Raw genomic sequence first — 18,703 nt, 5'->3', positions numbered from 1 at the left:
AGTTACTTAGCTTAAAAGCACAAACCGAAAGAATGTTCTCGGGTTTGCATGCCTCAAAACTTTCCCAAGGTTTCCCATAAGTGGTAGCAAGCTGCTTTTGTCAAAGAGCTCAAAAAGGCCTTGCAACACACTGGGATAATACTTTACAATTAAGTGTTCTCCAGTGGGCCTCAGCATGACAAACTATAATGGCTCCAAAGAAGCCCTTAAAACCTACCATGTCAATGAGCTCCCCCAAGCACGGGAATTTAGAGCTATGGATTAGACCTCTTAACCCTTCTCCTCCCCTCAAAATATCTTAAAGACCCTTTTCTCCCAGGGGAAGAGCCGTTCTAGCCAGTGTCTAGTTAAGAGGTCTTTGTGAAGTCCCATTTAGACATAGTTACAGGACGTCTAATGAAGACTCTGGATTCAGCTGAGACCTCCCCTCATGTTGCCATAAGCCCGACTGAAGGGCCAGAGCCACAGTGACCCCGCTGAAATGAAGACGCAGGCTTGGAGGAGTCTCATTTCGTTTCTAGACCTGAATGACCATGTGGCCTTGGCAACGACATGTGGGTTGTTGTTTTGGGGTTTTTTTATGATGCTTTAATTTTTATACCGATAATTTTTATACTGGTGTGGCTCCTTACCTTCCGAGTGTGTTTAAGGAATCCCCTGAAATAAAAGTGGAGGATTTCACCAAAGAGGGTGCCTTGTTTTAGAGCGGAAATAACAAAACTGACAAAATCAGACCCTGTTCAGTTAATAAAGCACTTCCTGCTGAACAGCAGTCACTTTGAGAGAGGTGTGCGTTCTTTCAAACTGCAAGGAAAAACGTGGGGTCAACTCTGTATTTTCTAAACTCAGTGGTTGCAGTAATGCAGAAAATGATACCGAGGCAGCTGATCCCAAACGCTACATGTTTGGAATGGTGATGATATACTAATATTTTGGGAGGGATTTACTTTTCCGATTTTGTGTTGCTCGGTGCCTCGAGGTGCTTCATTCCCAAATCACACCCTGCCAACGGGGGCTGAGACCCTAATATACACAGTGCAGACGCCAGCTTATTATTACCGATCCGCGCAAGCTCATTCATGTGCAAATGGGAAATATGACTGTATGATGATAAAGGAGAGCACCAGAAGAATTAAAGAAACATTAATGACCCTTTTCAAGATCCTACAGCTGCTGGAACAACTCCTTTGCCTGGTCTTATGTTCACACCACCCTGTTGGTTTCAAAAGCTCAGTGCGTCCCCCACCTGTGGCTAAACGGTTCCAGGGCACAAAGCTGTACACAGCCTTGGGGAAAGTTTTTGGATAAGGACTGTTAAGAGAACTAGAAAGGATTACTTCCTAATAAAAGCTTCCTCCTTCCACTGCACTCAGGCCAACAGGCTACACTGAGATGGCAAAGTAACGGACCTTTCTTTGGTAACAAATTTCCATCACTTCTTTTTTCTTTTTTTTGTAGTAAGGGAATTCTTTCATTTTAGAATCATAAAAAGCTCTTAAACTCGGGTTTTTAGATGGAAAAGCAACTAGATCTTTTATTAGGAAAGGGCTGTTGAGAGCAGCTTTATTTCCTTGTTAGACAAACATCTGCCTGCCCAGAGAGAGGGAAGACAGTGTTTATCATAAACCCTATTTAAAAAGGTGACTGCAGGATTTCACATATACTATTCAGTAATAGGGGAAACGATTAGCACCTTTAATTTTTTATTTTCAGATTCGTAACTGGTTTGGAAATTTGGCAAGCATGGCTACGCCCTCACAAAGTGGCCGCGGGCCCTGGCCACACCCCTTTTAGAACTTCTCTGCTAGAAGTGATGTTGAGGCAGCCAGTATGTGGGCAAGGCGATACAGTATTGCACACATCACACGTCAGACACTCCAAGAGCTGTGAGGACATTAACGGAGATGCACCTAGGAGCGCTTGGGGGGCACAATCGGTTGAGCACGGACTCTTGGTTTCAGCTCAGGTCGTGGTCTCGGGCTCGTGAGATCAAGCCCCGCAATGGGCTCCACGCTCAGAGTGGAGTCTGCTTGGGTGTCTCTCTCCCTCTGCCCCTCGCCCCCCAAATAAAAAAATAAATCTTTAAAGGCAATTCACCTATTAAAAAAGCCACATTGCTCAGGGCTCACAGGACTCAGTCGTGTCCGACCCACATGGGACTTCCCCAATTCTCTGCAATGCGATGAGTGCACGTTCTCTAAAGACAGTTTCACAGTAGGACAGCTGAATGCACTCAACTCAACCTCTGCCCATATCTAGATTTCGAGATCTGGGCAATGAGCTTGGCTTCAGTTTCCCTCAGGCTTCAAACTTGAGGGTGTTGCCCCGAGATTCCCCAGCTCCACAGCCTCACCTTCATTTCTCTGTTAGACATAAAGCAGCGAATTCTTCAAAGATTACCTAGGCTTAGCCACATCAGTGAAGAAAAGCACTAGTTCTCCAAAGACAATAGTATCTCTGTGAGCAGGTGAAAAAAAGTCAGTCCACCACTGACAGGCCACTGGCAGTTTGTCAGTTTCTGAAAACCAAGGTGATGTAAACATCTTTTAACCTAAACAGAACGAAGGGGGAATCTGGCTGTCAGTTGGTGAGGGCACGAACGAGCCCTTAACTACAAGCCCCGTAAGAAGAAAGTCAAGATGATTACTCACCCACAATACACGAGCAGAATCCCTGAAATATGTGGAAATCTTTTTTCTTTCAATTACTGGTTTTGTACGTGAGGTACGATTGCATCTGAGGCCACTGGGTCGACACAAAGAGCAAAGACTCCCTCCCAGGGTAACTCCGTAACGTTCACAACCAGGAGGACGTCAAGGCTGTGCCGCTTTCCCTGCACTTCGGGTCTCGCCCATAGCTATTTACGGGGCTGGATCCTTAACACTTGGCCCTGTATTTCCACGATAGTGGTGGAGCAGAGGACCCCCTCCCCGCAAACGGCCATTTACTTCCAAGTTCGAAACCACCCTTGACTCCTTCCTCTTCTTCATCCCTATAACCAACTGGTTCTGAAGTTCTTACGTTAGAGGTCCTTTGAAATTCATACTTGTCTTCTGCTACCACTGCTCCGCCTCAACGCAGGCCCGCATCACCTCACTTCAGGAACCCGGCTTTTCTCTAAACACAGCCTTTAAACGAGAACAACCCAAATCCACGCCCACCCTGCCTCCAAACTAACCTCCCCTAAAATATCTCCGGCATCATGTCACTTCTCAGCTTTGGAAACCATTGAAGGCTTCCCAGAACTCAGGTATCTCTTAGTACTTCCCACATATTTGGTCTAATTTTCTTGAACATTCTGTTTCAGTCAGAGTCTAACACATGGAACCTGGTTTATACTGCCTTATTCTGATTCTCACAATGACTTCTACCTAACTGAAAGGACCTCTTCCCATACAACGTCTATACCTTGCCCTACCTGAATGCATCCTTTCCCTTAAATCTTACCTCTGTAACTTGAAATGAACCTACTATTTGAGTTTGGAACTGGCTAATGAAATGACCACCTACCCTGGGTCTGTGAGATGCACTGGCATTTTCTCAGAAGTCGATGAGATTTATGGGAATTTTTCAATTTTATGCCTTAATTTTAATAATAATCTAAAATAGTTTCTTTAACAGTTACATAGACCAGATTTTTTCTTTTGCACTGCCATTTCAAAAGTGAAAAGCATTTTTACAGCATAATACTTCAGTTCAGAATTTACAACTGGTGTCTATGAGCCCCTACTATCAGAAGGGTCGGAGAACATTTTTCTTCTATAAAAAAATCTGTAAGTGCATCTAACAATCATGTGTAGTCACGTAACCTCCCTTCCCTGGTGTTGTCTCAAACTGTTAGTTAGATTCCTCATTGGCGTTTTACTTTTCAGGTTTTTTATGTTTTGTCCTCATGAACAGATGGTACACTCTCTGGGGACAGGAATCATGCCTGAGACCACTCTGGATTTCTGTTGCACCAAACATAATCTTGCAAAGAGCAAGTGATTGGCCCAAACTGGTTGCTCTGGTTTTGACCACACGGGCTTGACCTGATCCACCCTGGACGGCGGGTGATGGCAGGTGACAGTGAAGACAGAGTTTCACTCGATATCCAACTTAAAATTATGCAAATGTAGCACTGAAACTGTTCAAATGTCCCTTAGCCTCACTAGGGCGGCAGCACTTGAAGGCCTTGCCCATACGGTCACAGAGCTCCGAAACAACACTTTTCATACAACAAAGGTTTTTATTATTCTTTTCTTCCAATAAGGCAATAAAAACGGAGCCTGTTTATTAGTGCTGGTACTAAAATTAAAACATTTCTTTCTCATAGCCGGCAAAGAGGTACTACAATAAAAAGGGGTGTTGAATCCGATCTATTCTTAATGTTTCTGGCAATTCCTTGATCTATGTTCATTTCACGCTAGCCTACATAGAATTTTCGAAGTAGAATTCTAGAACAGTCATCTCCTGTATGAATGGAGTGGTCCTGTGTGTCGTCCTAGACCTCATTAGTAGCAGAATGGAGGCAGAGGGAGATGTCAGGGAGGCAGGATTAGAAGGAGCAGAGAACCTCAGAAGGGGATTTCCCCATTTGAGAACAGGGAGAGGACTGGAAAATCACTTGGCCACCATCCACACACAGTGCTTATTTGATGACCTCAAGCCTCTCCTCATGCAAGCATGTAGAGTTGATTTATGTGGATTTGCAAAGTTTACTTTAATGCATTAGTTCAGAACTTGGGCGGCAGTTGATGGCAGAAGCCAGCACAAAGGAAGCCGTGGATTAATTTACTAGAAGAAAATATCTTCTTTAACCAGTGCCTTTCCCCTTGTTGTTCCTTAAGAGACAGGAATGGATGGGAGCAACTGAGGACGACTACGACGCGAGACTGCTGATGGGATGGGAGCTAATCCCTTGGTTCAGTGAATGACATTCCTCTCTTCATCACAAAAAGAGATCTGTGGAGTTTCATGGAGAGCCAAGAAGAATCATGGCTGGAAATCCTACGGATTTTTCAAAACAGGGACAGATAAATACATAAACAAATACAGACATATTTTGCCATGTAAAAGCTCATCCCAGAGAATGTGGGGAATTACAGAAATTACAGAGGAGAGTAGGAGGGGAGTTATAGGGACAGATGATGAACTGTTTGCAAAATAACTTGCCCTTATGCCTCATGTGACAACTAAAAAAAAAAAAAAAGAGGACAGGTAAGGAAGCTTCAGGAGGAGAAGACTAAAGCTAGGGCAAAGTAAAAAGCTATTCCTCAGCCGCAAACCATTCTTTGTTCAGGTGCTCTCGAATGTTCGCATGGAAGTGAACTAATGCACAGCCCACTGCTGCCTGGAATGCCTCACGTAATTACACCTAGAGTCTAATTAGGTAACTCTCTGCTGTCCCTTGTCTGAATCACCCAAGCTACAAATCTCTCAAAGTGTGGCTAGCATTCATTTAGTAAGGATGGCGGCATGCCTGTGAAATCGAAAAGTTGTCACTTCCAACATGTTCGACGCACTAACAGCCTAAGTGAATTTCCCCATACGCTTTCCTCGCAGCAACTGAAATCTTGAGAGAAGAAGCATGCTTCCTGGATTCCTCTGGATTTTCTTCTGGTGTGGTCCACGGTTGCCACACAGCCTGCCACATAGTTATATTTTGTGGATGACAGTGTCAGGCAATCGCCCACTGAGGTATTTGTGCTGTTCTCCATTCAGATTTAATAGGGTGAAATATGGTTAATATTGACTCACTCTGAGTTAATGGAATTATGGGAAATTTAGATTTTTTTTTCCCCTTAGATTTTTCTGGAATTTTCCAAACTTCCTAGAATAAGGAAATATCTTTATGCTAATATAACCTAGGGAGGAGAAGGAACAGACTGATTAAAGACTCCTCTGTAATAATCCCATCCTTAATTTTCTCACAGTAACGCATTAGTGGCTGCCATGGAATATACACAGTGTAACTTATTATTTCAGAATTATATCCCAGAACTTGAAACGTTACGTACAATAAAATATCAATCTACAACAAGAGCTTCCATTTATACAATCAAATTGAATAAATGCGTAAACTATGCTGTAAATCCCCCCCAAGAATGTGTAACTCTGTCAAGCGGAGCATAGATTTTAGAGGCATGTGACACAGTAAGATTTGTAATCAATAACGTTTAATAATCTGTTATGTTTATTTTTTTCCTCTGACCACTACTTGCAAGGGACACCGTAAATCGCCCTTGAGATTCACCACTTGGCTTGGCACACCTTTGTTTACAGGTGAAAATGACAAAGGGAACACCGTGTCCCCAAATCTTGATCACTTGGGCAAGAGGTTCACAAGAGAACTCCGCCCACGTATTCTGAAAACTGGTGGGAGGGAAGGACTGGGGGGGGTGCGGAGTGAGAAACGGAACTTTTAATTGGTTGCAAGGCCTGGGTCCACAGCTACCATCGGCGATGCTACCCAACCGGTGGGCCCAGCCAAAGGGATCAGAAACAGGTCTACTATTGCCAAGTTCACACTCTGCCTACAGTGACTGTCAAATAATGATAGATTAGACAAATCTGATTGCTCTATCAAAACATTCATCTCAAATCTTGATTAGTAAGCCTATTGAATTATGATTAATTCACAAGGGTGCTGCTGACAGATAAGATACTTTATCTGACAATGTGTACTAGCTGCCTTGCCTGAAGCCAAAAAAAAAAAGAAGAAAAAAAAAAAAAAAAAACCAAAGCAAAACACAAACTCCCGAAGTTGCTAGTAAAAGAAAGAGTATCAAGTACAACACGCTGACGAGGATAATGAGGCTGCATGCACCTTCTAATTTAATAAAGAGCTTGTTTGTGAGAACCCAGTCTTGATACAAAAGGCAAGTGGGGTCTAGGGAAATACACCGAGGACAATACGCCGCGAACAAGTGAACACCAGGGCACCCTCTCGCCTCTTCCCTGACGGGCGTGCAAGAGACGGTAGCTCAGGACCGCTTCGGGAGGCGTCACCCTGAGTTTTGGCGACATCCCAGCCTCCGGAGCCAGAGGCAGAGCAGAACCATCCAATTACTCTCCTTGTCTCTGGGATGAAGACATCTGCACATAGAAATAGCAGCAGACCCAAACTCCAGGGATTGCAGAAGGTGGATTGTTTTGGTTATCGTTAGGGGTTGAAGTGAGGAGGAGGAAGAGGGAAGGGAGTGGTCCTCTTGTGTTTCGTGTTCTTACAAAACAGAATAAAAAGGAGAGTTTTAAAATATTTTTCTTACAAAAATAAAAAAGCAAAGAAAGGAAATATTTTTCTTTCTCTTTTAGCTTTGAAGCAAAGAAACGTTCAATCTGATATGCGTTCAAGTTTGAGTTTAGTACTTAATGACTACATGACTCAGGAAAAACTGAAACAATATCACTCATTCCCTATCAAGCCAGCTTATCAGCCCTGAACCTAAACGTATCAATCAGCCCCCGTGCATTCACAGTTTTGTCGATCCCCCAAATTCGGCTGCGGTTGTTGTTGGGGCATGGGGGTGTGCAGTAAGGGATGTTAAGTACTCAAAATCTCATGCAGTTTTAGATAGTATCATTATCTTTTGCCGACCTTATGATTTTAACGAAAGCCTAATGTCCTATAATCTTGTTTCTCTTTAGCTAGTATTAACCTTTCGGTGACTTCTCTCTTCCCTCTCTCTGTCTCTCTCTCTCTCTCTCTCTCTCATAACTATCCTCTGTTAATCAATTGTGCACTGCAGATGGGGTCAAGGAAACCTACTTCCTCCTTTGATAGCCTCCAATGTTTCTACTCTTGGGGATAAAAGTGCTTTAAATGGAGTTATATTCTAGGAAAATCAATATATGATTACTGCAAAGATTTGTATTGATTGTCCTGTTGCATTGCAAAAAGGCTAAAGAAAAATGGCGTGGCACATTTCCCTTCAATTCCTGTTCCACAGAGTTTGTTGTGAATGTTTTGGGCAAGAAGAAAATGTTGGAACTTTATTTAATGACCTAAAGTTTTCATCATTCAATCCGCTCGTTTCTCTCCCTACCTGAGGAAATGCTTCATTATCAGTCTCCTGGCTGCTCGTCGGTCATGCCGGGACTGGCAGCAGAGTTCACGGAGCTGAAGACTGTTCGCTTCAGCAACGGGGCTGAGCCAGAAACTGCTGGTTGCTTTCCTGATACCCACTCTCCTCTTCTCCCTCCCTTACAGAATCCTGATTTTGCTGGGAGTAGCAATGTACGCAGTTGAAAAATATTCCTGGGTCCTCTACCAACAGGGGTGATGAAATGACTCCATTGTAGCTAATGGAATCTAGGCGGAGACTGCTGGGTAGGGCTTCTGGGGAAGTTCCTTAAGGCAGATGGAGGTGACCCAAGGACCAGGCCCAGCTGCCTTTCCTCCCTTTCCTCCTCCTCCTTCCCAGTGATGTGCATGACCTGTTAGGAGCTGCTGTGGTTCTCTTGTGATCACGAAGGAAGTCTGAAGAGAGAAGCCTGCCAAAAGGAGGACAGAGCAGAAAGACTGAAGGAGCTGTGCACACTGGTGATGGGGTGGTTCCGCCATAATGACTACTCTTTGAGGATTTCTTTCCATGGAGGAAATAGAAATCCCTCTGAGGCTGAAGCCACCGTTGTTCAGGTCTGTGATATCTGCAGCCAAATGTGAGACATTTCTCTTACAAAATGCCTTCTTGTGTGGGCCATCCATATCATACTGAGTAATAAAAAATTAGTTACCGCCAAGGCTAATGTCCTAGGCAATGGCCCCTGAGTGGTCCAAATACTTCCTGGTGTCTGTAAGCCATTGAGGTGTTTTTCTGATCATTACTGCTGAGGAATTACTATAGTAATATGGTCTTTTGAGAAACTCAGTGTATACCTTTGGTATCTTTAGCAGCCCAGCATCCATTTCCCTTCTTCAATGATGAGGACTCCAATCTTTTTTGGACAACTTCTTCCCCCAGGAGTGTGTGGTCTTTGTGGGACTGTCATCAAGTTGCTATGGCCTCCCCTAGCCGAGAGGAGGGCATAAGATCCAGGCTGGGCCCTGTTAGACTTTGACTGAGTGGAGCAGAGCCTGTTCCTTCCCACTGCGGCACCCTGATGAACGTCTGTGCTGTCCCCCTGCCTGGATCCTTGGAGCGGCACCTCTGCCTCTCCTGCTGAGTTACTCTTCTTTGTGGCTATTGTGAACAACCCCGTATCCTTCCCAAAAGAGAACCTCCCACTCTCTTGCCTTCCCCCCCTATGCATTGCTTTCTGTTGCTTGCAACCAAAGAATTCTAATACAGAAATTATCATCAGAAGGGAACATAAGGCATCCATGTTCCTTTTGTTTAAAAGTAGGTCTTGAGAAAGTAATCTCTAGGCTCTCTCTTGGTCAGCTACTGCCCAGCTGGGGACGGCCTGACCAGGGGCTCCGTGGTCACCCGGCGCTCGCTGCTCTGACTCTCCACTTGGGAAGGTGCCGTTCTCAACTCAGTCAGATGCAGCAGATGCATCTCATCAAATTCATCTCATGGAATAATACAATTAGTTACAGCTTTTCTTTGAAAATTTATAAATTTGAAGTCAATTTTCCAGAATTAAGGTATCCAGGAAACCAGTTCTTTGTCTTACTTAAAAGCCAACAAATAACTACCATTATTTAATGCAGAGGCTGGGTCCTAAAAGTGGGGGACTTGGATTCTCACGGAATACGAGAAACACAAGATCAGCACGCCAGAACCCTAAGGCTTCAAGGCCCATTTAGATTGTTCTGGGATAAGAGCCATTTATCATCTTTTTAAAATATTTATTTATTTATTTATTTGAGAGAGAGAGAAGGAGAACAGAGGGGGAGGGCAGAGGAGGGGGAAAGAATCTCAAGCAGACCCCACGCTCAGCGCGGAGCCCAACCCAGGGCTCAATCCCACGGCCGTGAGATCATGACCTGAGCCAAAACCAAGAAGAGTCGGACACTTAACAGACTGAGCCACCCAGGCACCCCTAACATATATAAATTAAGAGAAAAAGCTTCCGAAAGTCTGTTCTACAGCTAAAATGCTCACTACTGCAGAGTTCTTCCTAGTGGCTCATTGTGACTGAGCAACGTGAAGGTCTCACTCTATACAGGTACAAGGTGCTTATGGAGTCTACTGACTACTTAGCTTCAATGGACTACTACACTATTGCCTTTAAAGACTGCAGCTTCACTAGGTGATATTAAATTAGGAGAAAAATGAAATTCTAGTAAGAATAGTACGAGCTAATCTTTACCGAGTGCTTCCTATGTGGCAGACCCTATTCCCCAGGTTTTACATATACTCATAATGATGCATGAGTTAGCCACCATTATCATCCCCTTTCTTCAGATGGGGAATAATGAGGTTCAGATGAGGCAGAGGGGTTAAGTAACTTGCCTAGTCTCATTCAGTCTACACATGAAAGAACCACGCTAAATCTCAATGTTACCATGATAAAATTATATATTCCTCCAACCCTGCTGGAGGCAATAGAAACTACTATAAACTAATCCAGGAATCTACTTTAGTAATGTAGGCCAAAAAGCCACACAAACGTTTACATCTCTTGCTTAATAATTACACTTCTAATAACATTTTCCCAAGAAACAATCTAAATGAAAAAAAATTAAGAAATTTTTATTGTAGCAATATTTGTAATAGTGAAACTAAGTGAAAGTAACACAACTTTTTAATAATGGGGAATGATTAGAAAAAATAGTATACAAACTTAATGAATTATTGTCATTAAAATGCATAATTATTAAATTATGAAGCAACATGGGAAACACTTTGGTATTAAATTAAAAAGCAGGATATAAAATTATATGTATGCATACTCAACAATTAAACCGAAATCCAACAACGTATTCATATAGCCCATGGCTGGAAATTGACTTTCAAAATGAAAATAATCTGCATTAGGAGAGTGGGGACTCAAGAAAGGAAGAGAAATGGCCTGAAGTTTCCACTGTCCCTGGATGCTTCTGGATCTTGACTGGGAAAGCCTATCATCTTCCCTTCACTGTAGATTAACTAGAAAGCTACGAAGGAGGGGAAGCTTAGCAACGCAAGGCTCTTTATCCAGTCAAGGTAAATGAAGTTCGGCTGGTCAGGAGAGTAAATAAGATTAGTTATGGGCTCCAGGTCATCCACTCATGGAGGTCAGCGAGTGTGAGATTATTATCCTTGGTAGAAGAGCAGCAAAATAGCATTAAGGAATAAATTAATGAAAAAGGTAGAAGATTATTTGAACTAAAGCCCTAATCAGTTTAGAGATTTCACTCAACTGCTCTACTGGCCATCAGTCAAGCTCACAAAACAAATATGCTTGTTCTCTTAAGTAATTCCAGGAGAGCTCCCTTTCTTGCTTCAAAGACATCCAATCTAAGGAAAGTCATGAATAAAGTTACTCCAGTTTGCTGTTACACCTCATACGAAACCTACTGAAGCATTAAGGGGCATGCTACTAAAATAGTAAAGCAGACTATTTATACTAGACGCATAATTGCTAGTCCTGTTTGGCCTTTGATTCCAAGTAGAACATCATTCCATATCCATTCAGAAACACTGAATTCACCAACATGCAAACTGCATATTTTATTAAATAAACACAAAGTAGGAGATAATGACATACATTTGTTTTCATTACAAGTAGTAATGCAGTATTTCTCCAAGGCTTACTGCATTAGCATTTCTTGCCACGTTTCAAATGCCTTTGAACTTTCTGAAAAGCTACATCTGTTAGCTCCCGTGTATACAGCAGAAAGTTACCAAGTGAATTAAGTTTTAATATAAATTGCTTTGTTCACTATTAAGATTGATGTTGGACACACTGTACTGTAAGTTGCAAACTGCAATTACAATTCGTTGCAATTATCTTTGGTTGTTAATAGCACAAGATAGCATGTCACTTTCTACCAAGTGTATAATTTATCATTTGTGTTTTTTTTTTTCCCGTGAACTCTTGTGGTATTCCAAACGTATAATCTTGTTGTATTTATTTCCCAGCGGCCCGACAAAATGCACAGCAAGTGCTGACTAGAACAAACTAAAAAGCACTGCTATTGACAAGCCGTCACTTGAGCAGTAATGAACATTCTGCCTCCACTTTCACCTCAACAAACCAGCAGCTTTAATTTATGATAAAGCAAAGGAGAGGCAACCTCCAGGTTTATTATACCCTCAGTGCTGTTTCAAATAAAGTAATTAGAAGGTCAAGAGACAGGTCTGGAAAGCTAAATATAAATGCAACCCTTCTGTACCGACATAAAAAAAAAAAAAAGACTAGCGTGTTCAAAGAGCATTTTATCCATCTTTCTTCTCTAAAGCGGGGCAAGTCAATTTTTTTTAATACTACCGTAACCAATCAGAAACAGTGGCAGCTCCCCTCCTTCTCTAATTTGCTCCATATGGACGATGAACGGCACACCTCAATGATGCTGTCCTTAGGAGAACATTACTAGTTAGTCCAAAAAAAAAAAAAACCTGCTTTGAATTGTAAACTCAGGACAGGTGATTAGGAATTTTATCATTATTTTTTAAAATCAAGAATGAGTGAACATGTGAAGGGATGGAAAGGTTTGGGAGAAGTCCTAGCAATGTTACGGGAGTCCACAAATAAATAAGTTTTAAAATTCTATTTTAAAACATTTTGCTTTAAAAAAAAAAAAGTCTTGAAAAAAGAAACCCGAGGGAAAGGGGTTGACTTGCAGAAAAATTACCCTTTCGATATACTTTGTTTTCAGTGATGAAAGAAACAATTATAATAAATAGCATGCTGTTTCTAAGGAACTGTCTGTAACATCATACTTCATTTTAAAGGTTCCTAATTTTGCTTACACTGTAGTCTGTGTTTACTTTCCTCTCTCTACTTTGTTTCTCTTCCACCACAACGACACCATTCTAAAACTGCTCCTAAAGGCCGTGAAACCCAATGGACCTTGACTTTATATGCAGTCCAACCTCTGAGGACTGAGTTAGACAATTTTAAGGATAACATTAACTCTTCTAAGCCAGCTGCTTTCAAACATTTGGATCCAAGGATTACTTGACTGGGAAATAACGTCTCAGGAATCCACTCCATTTGTCCCCATTAGCCTACTGTTTCAAGCCCTTCTCCAGGCCCCAAGATAAAAGGCAGGGGTAGGGAGGACGGAAGGGGGAGAAGGGAAGGAAGTAATGGGGGCGGGGGGAGGAGGGAGAGAAGGTGAGGGGAAGAAGGAGACAAACTCAGAACTCAACCAGCTTCTGCACAGGTAACGAAGGTATACATCACGGGCACTATGTTTGCAAAATAGTTCTAAAAAGATGAATCTTCCAAAATGATACGAGTCATTCTTGCTGCCATAACCAATATAAAAGTAAGCTACTGGAGGCCCTTGAGTTCATCTTTGTCCACCTCTTCTGGGACCTGTGGCATATATGCTCCAAAAGCCTTTCTGAAATGGCATTTTGATGTATAATTTTTGCTTCAAGTAATTTTTTTTATCACTGTCTGTTCAAGCAGTTCGTATAATTACACTCGATTATATAAGTGGTAGAAATGTATGTAATCTCATAATTAGAACATGTAATTATCTCATAAAAATCCTCACAAACTGTAAAACAAAAAGTATATAAGTATCGTACGTGGGGTGTTTTGTTTTGTTTTTTGTCTTCACCCAGAATTACAAGTGAAGCGACGACTCCATCATGGCGTGGCAGGAAAGGGGCGTATTTTGGACTTTCATCTACTTGGCTAAAGGAACGGGCAGGTTTGATCCAAGATTACCTTGATTCTCTGGTGCCAAGAAATATTTGCAAGTCAGGCATTAATAAAAAGATAGTATCTGTACCCTATGATTCAACTGTGTACATGAAATGCAAAATAGTACTGAATTTCTGAGCATGCAGTAGCTAGGCTGGTTTCTTCAACCCAGGGACGTGTTTTCTACATCACTGTGTTTTTTTTGTGTTTTTTTTTTTTTAACTAAAATGCAATGCTGATAATTTGTACAATTAGGGGGGAAATGAGTGGAGAAATAAAGTAGATTATTTTCAAAGCACTCTTTGAGGCAGTAATTTCAGCCCTTTCTCCAAGGAGATAAAACAAGAAGTATTTGACTGATAGGAATTCCTCGATCCCCACCCTCCCCTTTCTTGGTCTTTCACTGGAGGTGCTAACGAGCAGTGAAACGTTCAAAACGCTGGGCTGTGCAGTGGAATAAGATGCACGGAGCCTGCGTAATTCAGTGGGAATTTTCTGTAAACCTTTGGTCTCGGCAGAAACCCTGACAGTGGCCTGCTAGATGTCCAAACTCCACCAAAAAGGAGTTCTCTAACAGAAAGCCAGTTTCACTTCTTTCCCATACGAGACCTATATACCAAAGGTTTATGAAAATAGAGGAGGTCCTGGTTTTTATCTTTGAGGCATAGCACCGAGGCAGGTTTTTAGGAAAATGTAAGGCGTGTAAGCATGGTCACAGTATGTGAGGGCCTTATGTGGAGGCCAAAGCCCAGGACTTGCATATATCTTGCAGACATCCATTAAATGCATAAACTGTTACTACAGAATTCTAAATGGTTCTAAGAGTGAGCCGGAGACTGAAGAAAAAGCTCAGGGTGTCTTGGGAGACACTACGGTTTACCTCCCCAACAACCACCCCCTTCTTCTTCGTTGCTAACAGAGCCCCTATTTTATTCATGTCTTCAACTCAGAGAAATGGATGCCACTGCCAGCTCAGGAGTAAATCTTGGGTAATAAAGCCAGTAACGGTGTTTCCATTTCCTTTGGTAGGTTTTGGTTTAGCACTGAACATCTGACCCAGATATAGGCAATGAGACTGGAAAGAAGGTCAACAGGGAATTTCTAGGGAGGATTTCCTCACTCTTGAGAAGGAGGCACTGGAAGAGTTGATCTCTTTCCATCTTTGTTGTTTCAACATCTGGATGTGATGCCTGGAGCAGCTGCAGCCATTTGAAACATGAAGGAAGCCAGCATGAGGGGAAAGGTTACCATGGTGAGCTTAAAAGAGAGGAATCCAGGTCTTCAGTGACATCACTGGGCCTATGATCATATCACACCTACAGCTGTCCTACTTCTGAACTTCCTGTAACATGAGATAATAATTGCCCTTGTTTAAGCCAAGTGTGAGTCACAGCACAATTTGATACTGTACCCATTTGTCCATTATGGAGGGCTAACATTTATATTTTTAGCTTAGATACAAGCATGCCAACACATCTGAATTTAAATCTCATTCACTAAAATTAAACTGGTATCTATATATTACTGGTAAGGTTTTTAAAATTGGTACAATTCTTTCGGGGCGCAGTTTGTCAATTTCTATCAAGAGTTATAAAGAAACATCAATTTTGATCCAGTATTTCACTTTTTATCTCAGGGAAATAATCCAAAACATGGAGAAAGATATACTCTATATTTGATGGAGTACTATTTATACACGAAAAATGATTATTGAAATTGATAGTAAAGTGAAAAAAATATTATGCCAAGTGGAAAAAAAGAATACCATAGAGTTGACTCTTTGGGGGAGGGGTTACCCCACAGCCTGATACCACAACCCTGAGATCCTGACCTGAGCCAAAATCAAGAGTCGGACACTCAACCGACTGGGCCAGCCAGGCGCCCCATTATACAGCTGACTCTTGAACAAGATGGGTTTGAACTGCGCAGGTCCACTTCCATGTGGTTTTTGGTAAACGCAACACCGTACTGTAAGTCTGTTCCTTATGATCTCTTAGTATTTTTTTCTAGAGCTTACTTTATTGTAAGAATACAGTATATAATAAATGTAACATACAAAATATGTGTTCATCAATGTTTATGTTACTGGTAATACTTCCAGTGAACAGGAGGTTATTAGGCTTTTGGGGAGTCAAAAATTCTACAGGGATTTTTGACTGTGCAGAGAATCAGCACCCCTGACCCCTGCATTGTTCAAGGAGCAAAAGTAATAACTCCAGCAAAACAACAACAGCAATAACAACACTCCACATATTTGTATGTTTAAGAGTTCGGAATAAAACCTACCAAAAAACAGCTACAGAGGTTGGTGTCATGGTTGGGGGTTAGGAGTGAGTTCTTTCTTTCATAGTCTTGCTTTTCCAAACTTCCTAAATAGAAAAGATATATATATTCACCATTTCCACACTACATTATTCATCTGCTTAGTACAATTTATGGGCAATGCCGATTGAAAATGTCTAGAGACGGAGATTGGGATAGCCTGGGGAAAAGACTTGAGGCAGACGTAGAAAGCTCATTAGCACCAGGATTTCTTCACAACTAGTTGGATTTCCTTTTAAATTCTGACTCTTTCTTTCTTTAGTTCTGTCTCTTTCTTTTCTCTTTCTCTCTCTCTTTCCCTTCCTTCTTTTTCTTTCTTTCCTTCTTTTCAAGGAGATGATTATTCCATGATTTGGGGAAGGTGAGCAAACATAGTTAACAAGTATGGGATGGTGAGCTAACGCCCCAGCCCTGAAAGCAGCCCACTGGAGAAAATTCCTATTTCTAAATAAGAAAAAAAAAATGCCAACCGCTTTGATTTGAGTGTTCTGCTTCAGAATAAATTTGCCTGGAAGTGCAGAAGGGTACAAGGTGGGGGCTGGGAGGTAATAGTGCATTCTTTTAAATAAAAGCTGGGACATGGATGCTTCTTCTAATCTCAGCCAACAATGGCGCTATTGACAGAGTCCAAAAGACACTCACGGTATTCCACCTAATTAAGAGGGATTGTTGGCATCAGAGGAACCAGAAATATTCTGTAGATTAACTGCTTACTTCATTGCTAATGACTGCCCAATTTCTTTAGACTAATTGGTGCAATCTACATTTTTGCAGCAAAGATGAAGTATCAACTTGATTTGGTGTCGATAAAAAATTGATGGATGCTTCTGACTGCTACTTCTCAACAATACACGGATTATTACTACTATAATTATCATAAATGACAAAACATGGGCAAGTGGTGATTACAAGTCTAATTCTATCCTGAGGTTTTAATGGCATAAACCACTCAGGCTTTACACTCACGATTTACTGCATCATCAAAATCCCTGGAAGGATTACCCTTGGGTGAGTGCCACTCATTATCTTACCAATAATACCCTGGTTTGGCCCAACATGGAACAAATCATCAAGACTGAGTTCTTAGAAAAGCCCCGTTCAATACATAAATCTCTGGTTTGTGAAGGATGCATGGACCTGCCAAACTCTTCCTCTGCATTTTCTGGGCGTTAGAGTTGTGTTTCACTCTGACACAGACAGAGCCTGGGGGTCTCTGGGTCCCGCGACGGCCCACCAAGTTATATGCCAGAGCCTGGAGATGCTGTTACCAGCTTGGTTATGGCCAACCAAACATCACCAGAGTGCTATCGGCCAGGCGGAGAGAGAAAAGGGTATAAATTTCACAGGCTGCAGAAGGGGACAGAGGAAGAGTCTATTGTTATTTTGAGGGGATGCTGTCAGCACTGAACAAGTAAACACGTACAACAAAACATTCAACAGGCCCCAGCAGAGGCAGCTCCGGTCCCATGAAAACCCCGAACCACAACTGCAAACTAAAAGGCCCCCAAAGTCCAAGTGAGTCATCAGAAGTAAAGCAGTGAAAGGGAGGGCTGGTAGCAGGAGACACCCCTCTAACATGAGCGCTACCCACGATTGCCAAGTGACGCTTGCCAGGTGGAAGGGAACCAGTACTGCCCAGTCTTCAGTCCGATTTGGTTTTCCAAGAGAAGTCGGACATCTTTGTGTGTCGTGTGAAATATTTCGATTTTAAAACGTTGGCAGACAAACGCACTTCTAAGCATGATGGTTGAGAGACTGGCTTCTGGGACCAGACTGCCTGGAGCTGGATGTCAGTCCTGCTAACATTTGGGACCCACTACTCCATTTGAACGTCAGTTTTCCTCATACGGAAAATGGGGATACTAACCACCACCGACTTCATGGAGTGGTTTTGAGGATGAAATGAAAGAATAAATGAAGGAGCAGAAAATAATCCTGACACGTAAGGCCTGCTCAGCAGTGACGACTGTTCCCTGAGGCTGGATTTGGCCTGCTGGCTCAGTCCGTGACCCCTGCTGGAGGAAGAAATGATGTATGAGGCAAGAAAAATGGCCAAGAGCAATCGCTCGAAGGCTGACCGCGTGATTCGGAATTCTGTTCCCCCTACTTGCTGGAGGCTGAATGACCTTGTAAGACACTGTGGGAAGCCTCAGCTTTCTCGTCTAACAGATAGGGGTAATAAAACACGCACTTCGTAGAGAGTTGTGAGGGCCAAATTTAAAAACCGACGCGTAGCGTGAGGCACAGCGTTTGGCATACGGTAAACACTCAACAAATACTAATAGTCATTATTCATGTTATTTTTTAAGCTGAATTTTTCCAAAGTCTTAGAATTTTAAATCTTTTTTTAAAAAAAAGCGAGTCCAGATTTCCTGCTCTTGTCCCATCCCTTTCCCTACAGGCATTTTTGCCGTGGGCATAGCTTTATTATTTTATTATGAGTTACGAACCATGAGAAATTCCCTTTTGAAAATCTATGTTGCTTTTTAAGGGGGTGCTTCAACTACTGCAATTGTCACCAAGGGCAAAGAACTCTCGCACAGACAACTCTGTGTGTAAACGGTATAGGTAACATATACTTTTAGGAGTGAAAGCTGCTTCCGTACTTTGCACGAAACGTAGCTGTTTTTGTAATATGTAAATATCTGCT

General features: G+C 42.2%; 1 protein-coding gene across 5 annotated transcripts in view; it reads right to left on the bottom strand.

Moving 5' to 3' along the window:
• The window catches only part of FTO (FTO alpha-ketoglutarate dependent dioxygenase), a 415,235-nt gene that overhangs the window by 109,666 nt on the left and 286,866 nt on the right, over positions 1 to 18,703 (bottom strand). Inside the window, exon 9 of one of the 5 annotated variants that reach the window (XM_048223733.2) lies at positions 3,567 to 16,100. The exons of the other annotated variants lie outside the window; for them this stretch is intronic. Coding sequence (XP_048079690.1) covers positions 16,076 to 16,100 — 25 coding nt within the window. The 3' untranslated portion in view covers positions 3,567 to 16,075. Of the gene's footprint in view, positions 1 to 3,566; positions 16,101 to 18,703 lie in introns of those variants that run through there. 5 annotated transcript variants of the gene reach the window in all.

Source organism: Ursus arctos, unplaced genomic scaffold, assembly GCF_023065955.2.
Source record: "Ursus arctos isolate Adak ecotype North America unplaced genomic scaffold, UrsArc2.0 scaffold_19, whole genome shotgun sequence".
In the NCBI taxonomy this organism is placed as follows: Eukaryota; Metazoa; Chordata; class Mammalia; order Carnivora; family Ursidae; genus Ursus; species Ursus arctos.
This window is presented reverse-complemented; position numbering and strand designations above follow the sequence as displayed.